This window comes from Nicotiana attenuata, chromosome 4, assembly GCF_001879085.1.
Source record: "Nicotiana attenuata strain UT chromosome 4, NIATTr2, whole genome shotgun sequence".
In the NCBI taxonomy this organism is placed as follows: domain Eukaryota; kingdom Viridiplantae; phylum Streptophyta; class Magnoliopsida; order Solanales; family Solanaceae; genus Nicotiana; species Nicotiana attenuata.
The window spans coordinates 19,410-26,773 of NC_031992.1; the positions used below are offsets into that span (position 1 = coordinate 19,410).

Sequence of the window (7,364 nt, forward strand, 5' to 3'; positions counted from 1 at the left end):
TGTTAAATTTTCTAAATTTCTGTCTTTTTACTACTTTTTCTCGCCCTCCCCCTAATACCCCCCCTCCCCCCTACCTACCGTAAAAAAAATACTTTTTAAATATATTTTTCAGTTTTAGTTTTTTTTTGTTATCGGTTTAAAGGTTCAAAATTTTACAAGTAATGAGTTCGGAGGTTTATGTGTTTGGAAGTTTACGGGTTCGAAATTCCGCGATTTCGAAAGTTTAGCGATTCGAAAGTTTATGAAATTTGTGGATTCGGAAGGTTGTTTGTTTGAAAGTTTATGGCTTCATGTTTATTATATCTAAATTATTTATGAATACTCTTGAGAAGTCATTTTCCTTAATTTGCGTACCAAACACCGAAAAATGAATAAGATTATTACTTGTTTACCAAGAAAATATTTTCTTGGAAAACATTTTCCACGAAAAATATTTTCAGTTATACCAAACACACCCATATTCATGGTTTAATTGGTGGAAGACCTGTAAATTCTCAATTAGAGGTGGGCCATTCAACTAACCAACTGCCGGTGATGGGAGGGTAGAATGTTGTCATTGCTTTGGTACAAGCAACATCATCTATCATGCTAATAAAGAAAACAAAAATTCCAATCATGATTTGGACTTCATCTTGGGACGTGGAAACGTCAAAGTACAAAATCCAGCCAAGTGTTTGGAAAATGTATAGACTACATCCAAATAGTGCACTTTCAATAACAACAACAACGTACCTCAAGTCCAAACAATTTACGATTGATTATGTGAATCGATCATAACTTTCATTTAAATTCAACTTAGAATAGGAGAGCAAAATCATGCTAGCAGCCACAGTATATGCTTCATATATAAAATTAATGAGCTTACTTCACACCTAACTATGGTCCAATTATTAATATAGAAACGTAGAAACCCGATAATGTTATGCCCTTGACTATTACGCACACAACCACGAAATATCTCTGCCTTTCGGTTTTCAACGTTAAGAATTAGTAATACTTACTATACCAAGTCCTAAATGTATTGGATATACATTTGTTACTTTAAGAGTAAATACATTAATCAATGGGAATAATCTTGTATCATCGTGACAAACCCATGCCTCTCATCATTAGTTACCTCTTATGTGTCTTGAATCAATTATAGAAGGCATTACCAATGTATGGGATCTATTATTGGCACTTTTTGTTTATTTTATGAATCCATCATTTGCCTTAACGTGCACAGTGGTACGTATAGGACAACTTCAGTTCCTGCTGGAAGGTATTCCAAGATAGTTGTTTATTATCGTCAAATCCTCTGGAAAATCATTACTGCAATACCAAATACTAATAATTCCAAAAAGGAGATGTATTTTTTGCTGTTGGCAAACACCTAGTTTAACATATTGTTTGACAACATTGATGCACAGTGAACCCAAAAACACTTGTACTACTTTTTATTATGCAAAATCAAATTTTATACATAATGTCCTGCATCAAGTTATCGATAACATACTTTTCCATAACAGGATGTGATGTTGCTATTCTAATTAGCAGATAAACTCTATCCGGCCAATGATAAGAAAATAGCATTCACTGCAGAAATCTTGTTGAAACACATTGTATAAACTAGTGCTCACTCAGGACATCAACAACATTAGATTTATATTATGCAGCTGAATTCTTAAAAATCTTACCTACTTATCTGTTTCATGGTTATCACAGTGCTCGGGCAAATAGTGAACTCTCATCACGCTGATGATAACCATAGATTACTTATACCATTACCCCGGTATATGAAAACGTCAGCTGACTGAAAATAATAATGATAAAGATGGAAAAGATGTCACATACTCCATGTATTTTGTTTTTGCCACAAAAGTACAAAATCAGGTCAGCATAGTCAAAATTTCCAATGAAACATATAATGCAAAATCCCTTGTTGTACAGGTAGCCCCCCTAGAAGTTGACTGCTATATTCACGAGAAACGTTACAAAACAAATCAATCCCATGTATGTTAAGAAACAGGGACGACAAGAATTCAGGGAGCTGGGAAAGAGCCATTGTACCAATTCTCAGGCAAACCTTCAGCTGAAACAATAGGTATCCGGTATTTCAATACAATGACTTCCAGAATGCCATCTGATCTAAAATGTGGGGAACATAATCTGGGATCAACCGGTCCTGGCAAATTGAACGATACGGTAAAAGGCCCAGGAGGAGAAAGCTGCTGAACTTTCATCTCATAACCCTTGGATGAGTTTTTCAAGACATCACTCTCTGTAACCACACCCTCTATCCGGACTCTCCCTTCTCTCTGTATGTCACATTTTATATTACCTGTATGGTATACACATCAATTGACTATTAAATTCCAACTCTTAAAAGTTACTGGTATTTAAGAAAATATGATCCTCTTACACCAAAAAATATTGAACAGTATTTATTGCACCAAAACCTAATGTTCAATCATTTACTAGGCATAGCCAGTGTTCACAATACAGGAGTTTACATAAACAACACCAGTTACTGAGATGTACCTGAATTGATTAGCTATTGTTCGTAATACATTCTTATATTCCAATTTCAAGGAATGACACATTTCAGGATCACATATTATGATCAAAGAATTCGACCTCATTGTCTATGCTGAAGCTTAACTCTGAGGGTCATATAAAGTAATTTCAGGTTAATGATGAGATTACTAAGTAAGCCTATGCATAAACGCAGTCACTGTTGCCTCCATTTGTTATACCCACTCTAGAAAATAAACAATACAGAGGTTTATTTAAAAGTACTTACATTTATTTCTTACACCAGGAAGCGCAACACGAAAAAGATATGCATTTTCACTATTGCCTATGTCAACCACACCAAGTGATGGTCCAAGTGCACATTTTTCAGCAGTCCCAGTCAGAGTGATAGTTGGTTTGGAATGATGAGACTTTGCACATTCTTCTGAGTTCATGCTTACAGTTGTGTCAGGAAAGTTACCTCCCTGCAGATTGTAAGATAGCGAATTTAGCTTCAGGGAGAAAAGTGTGAGGTAAGCAGATATTTCTAAGCTTACGGATGAGTCAAGCAAGATAGCTTCCTGCAGGCTATAAGACAGAGATTTAGCCTCAAGGGACAAGTGCACAGAGAATTTGCCTGCTGAAGCAGTTTCATATTTGTTGAACCCCTCACTTTGTAAGATTGAATTTGTAGATAAAGACGAGAAGAGTGTGATTTTGACCCCCCCCCAAAAAAAAAAAAAAGAAAAAGACTATAAGACAGAGATTTAGCCTCAAGGGATAAGTGCACAGAAATTAGTTGGGGTTGGTTATATGAATCCTACGTATCCATTCCACTGTATTCATGTCCATGCACTCTATTGCTAAATATTTTGCATTTAAGGAAAATTAGTAATATGATTCGAGTCACACTTATCTTACACAAACATACAAAATCAGTAACCAAAATAAAGACTCCTGACGAACGTCGAATAAAATTTAATGAAGCCTGCTACTAAAATTTTGCGGGACTCAGCCTCCCTTGCCCTCCCCAGTCTACAAATGTTCTACACACATCAACGAAGTCAGCAGCGAAACAAGCCCCCGAGCCCTTTACAGATAACATCGATCCAAAAGTCCAGGTTTACATATAAATACACTCTAAGGATGCTATGAGTCTAATCGGTCAGTTGATTTATTTACTCCAGAAAAGGTTCCTATACCTCTATGAGCGAATGACCACCGGCTTTCCGTAAAGACTCGAGTTAAGTGCTTCAGACCAAAGATACATGAAATACATAGAGAAACTTCCTTCAGCTGAACCATCATAATCATGAAGAATGAGCCATAGTAGGCAGGAACTGGACATTTCACATTTAGCTTAGTTTAAAAGCATCTGCTGCCATACTTGAAGACAGCAGATTTCACCCACAAGTCATGAAAATACAAACAGGCCACACAAAATGACAGGAAACTCACTGTTCTAACCATCTGACATTCAAAGACGCTGCACCCAAACAATAGAGGTTAATTTTTCCCCATTTTGCCTATTCACTTATGATTAGGACTGCTATAGATCAGAAGAAGGTTGATCGACATGTTACAGAACAACAGTCATGAAAGACAGGATTTTTAAGCTAACATCATCTAACTAAAACAGTAGGTGCAAAATAGCACTACACCCACTGTAAGAGGACAGATTTTAGTAGGAACATATATGTTTAAGAACTTTAACTATATAAGTAGAGCTCAAGTGAATGCAGTAGCTGTGTTCATACTCCTGCCAAATGCTATATCCGATCATTTAGCCAGCACAAAACGATTTAATATACAAGAACAACGTTACATCTGATTCAAAGGAACAAACATTGTCCACCAAAAATGTTGCTGAGAAGAATCGACTCAAAAAAGACAAACTGAATGCTCTATAAAATCACAAAAAACAAACCCTAGCAAGCGAACATTTTGAAATGACTATAGTTATTCAATAGAATGCTTTGCAAAGACAAAATGAAAAAGAACAAAACTGAAGGAAATTTACCCTCACTGTGTCGCTTTACTGTTCTTTTCTTAAGGAGATCCCGTAGCTGAAATTTGAACAAGGCAAGTTCAGCTACAGCAAACTGATCCTTTTTCCTAATTTTTGGTTTTTATTTATATGAAATTAAATGTGGCTGGCGGGCTAGTTCGGCCCAAGAACCTGACTGGACTGGCTCGAGGACTTGGCCCAACCCTCTAATAAGGTTGTAATTAGAAGAATTAACCCAAATAGCCACCCACTTAACTTATTAAATTAGAAATAGCCAACGGATGTATAATATTTTTATAATATATAATATATTTTATTGTATATAATCAATATATAATCTATGTATACAGGCTAGAAAGGTGCACCGAGCTGCCCCCTTTTTTTATACAGGCTATAAAAAGTAAACATTGAATCTGGCCGGCTATTTATGTAACAATCCCTTGTAATATTGGTCACCTACACGACATATATGATAATATTTTTAATTATATTTTTATTTTCAGTATTTATATGAAAATGTTTCATGCATGGGTTTTAAAATGGTTTGAATAGGGTTTTTACATGCATATGGTTGTGATAAATTATATGGGATGATTCGCTCGGTGTGCAAGTAGAGTGTCTGAGTGCTAGTCAAAATCTTAATTTTGTAGAAAAAATATCACATATTTGAATACAATATTAAACATATAATATGCAAAATTACGTAGATTTATTAAGTTTGTCTTGAACCAAGTTGAATATGACTAATCTTTATTTTTGAAGTTTGTTGGTAATTTTTGAAAATTAATCTGTCCTTTAATTTTCCTTGGTGATTATCAAAGAAGGATTTAACCTTTTGTTACATTGCAGCTATCGAATATCTCTAGCTAGGTGTAGATTTGTTGATTTCTACTCTTTTCCTTCTTCCTTTGAGGAAATGGCTCAACATGCAAAGATATCTTGTGTTTTATAGTTATCACTATCATGCAAATCAACGTAGGTTGACATGCATTTATATCATCACTAATTTTATGTGCATATCATTTTCACTTTTCCTAAGAAATCAAAGAAAGACCATCTATCTGAAGAGTTTTCTGCAGCATTAATTATACTTGTCTGTTTTTTTATTTATTATTTCACCTGCTTAACAGATTTTCGAATTTAATTAGTTTCGTTATTCAAGATTTAGCTATTGGAAAAACTGCCAACTTTTGGATATAGAAGTTCAAAATAATAGGGTAGTGAATTGATCATAGTTAGAAGCAGTGTAATCAAATGCGAAAAGCGCAAATTAAAAAAGCTCTAAGGTCTATTGGGGCTTTAAGCGCAAATAAAGCGTGGGTTTTAATGAAGAAATGCGCAAATGGAGAAAAACGACAAATATGTATGTGTAGTCCAAGACTAATATCTGTAATCATGAATGACAAATATATTGACAAAGAAATTAAAGAAAATTAATGATAAAGTGAAATATCAATTGTTTAGTGTCGCCTCTTCAGGATTACGCTCATTGGCAAGGAAAAGTATGTCTTAAAACCTTGATGACAACACTGAAGCGCCGCTAAGCGAGCGCGAAGCGCTCAACATGTTTTGAGCGCGCCACTGGTTAGAAGGTAAGAGACTTTGTCCTGCATCCTAAATATGAGCTTCCTTAATGCCCACCTCAGTCGTTAGCTTTAGGCTCCGTTTGGCCATGAGTTTTGCCAAAATAAATTTGGGATTTATTTTCAAAACTCATGTTTGGCCATAAATTTTGCCCATATTTTGGCCAAATCCCAAATCTCAAATCTCAAATCCCAAAATCAGCTATTGAGCTGATTTTGGGCTAAAATCCCAAAACTTGGGAATTATATCCATGTTTTTCCAAAATAAAGTTGGAAAATATGTTTTGAAAACGTATGTCCAAACACATTTTCATCTTCAAACAAAACTTCACCCAAATCAGATTTTTCAAAATAAATTTGAAATCTATGGCCAAACGCTAGCTTAGAATGTAGTTGTGCCCTTTATACTCAATATATGACAAGAGTATACAGGCTCGTTAGGGGCGAATAAGAGCTCTTTGAACCTTAGCCTAGTAATCATGCAACTTGTTGTTAAGAGCAGACTAAAGGAAGAAAGAAAAAAGTAACAGCTTCATTCGTTCCGATATGTTTTAACTGTTATAGTGTTATAGTGAAGCGATATTATAGAGGACATATAATATTATAACATACTATAAAAATCGGTTCCAAGAAAAACTTGGCCTTTATAGTGAATGGCTATTATATAGGAATGTTGTTATAGCGAGGTCTGACTGTACTTTTATTACGTCTAGAACATGCGATAAGCAACTATTTTGTTGTTGTATTCCAGAATTCTAGTGCAGAGATATCCTATTGCTTGAGTAATCCTTCCTTTTGCATTTCTACCTATATTAAGGAACTTATCAAAACAGTTCAGCACTACAGGTGTGTTTGGTATAACGGAAAATGTTTTCCATGGAAAATGTTTTCTTGGAAAACATGTAGTAATCTTATTCATTTTCCGGTATTTGGTATGCAAATTAAGGAAAATGACTTCTCAAGAGTATTCATAAATAATTTAGATATAATAAACATGAAGCCATAAACTTTCAAACCAACAACCTTCTGAATCCACAAATTCCACAAACTTTCGAACCGCTAAACTTTCGAAACCGCGGAATTTCGAACCCGTAAACTTCCAAAAACATAAACCTCCGAACTCATAACTTTGGTACTTGTAAAATTTTGAACCTTTAAACCGATAAAAAAAACTAAAACTGAAAAATATATTTAAAAAATATTTTTTTTGAGGGGGTAGGGGGCAGAAAAATGAAAAAAAGCAGAAACTTGAAATTCACAAAAAAAAAAGAATTTTTTTA

At 34.6% G+C, this 7,364-nt stretch overlaps 1 protein-coding gene across 1 annotated transcript; it reads right to left on the reverse strand.

Annotated features, from left to right (window-relative positions):
- Positions 1,775-4,600, reverse strand: LOC109224759 (increased DNA methylation 3-like). The gene is made up of 3 exons (XM_019389266.1): positions 4,514-4,600; positions 2,783-2,978; positions 1,775-2,320 (listed from the first exon to the last, which is right to left on the reverse strand). Exons 2-3 carry the CDS (start codon positions 2,946-2,948, stop codon positions 2,022-2,024), a joined length of 465 nt encoding a protein of 154 aa, XP_019244811.1. The 5' UTR covers positions 2,949-2,978; positions 4,514-4,600; the 3' UTR covers positions 1,775-2,021.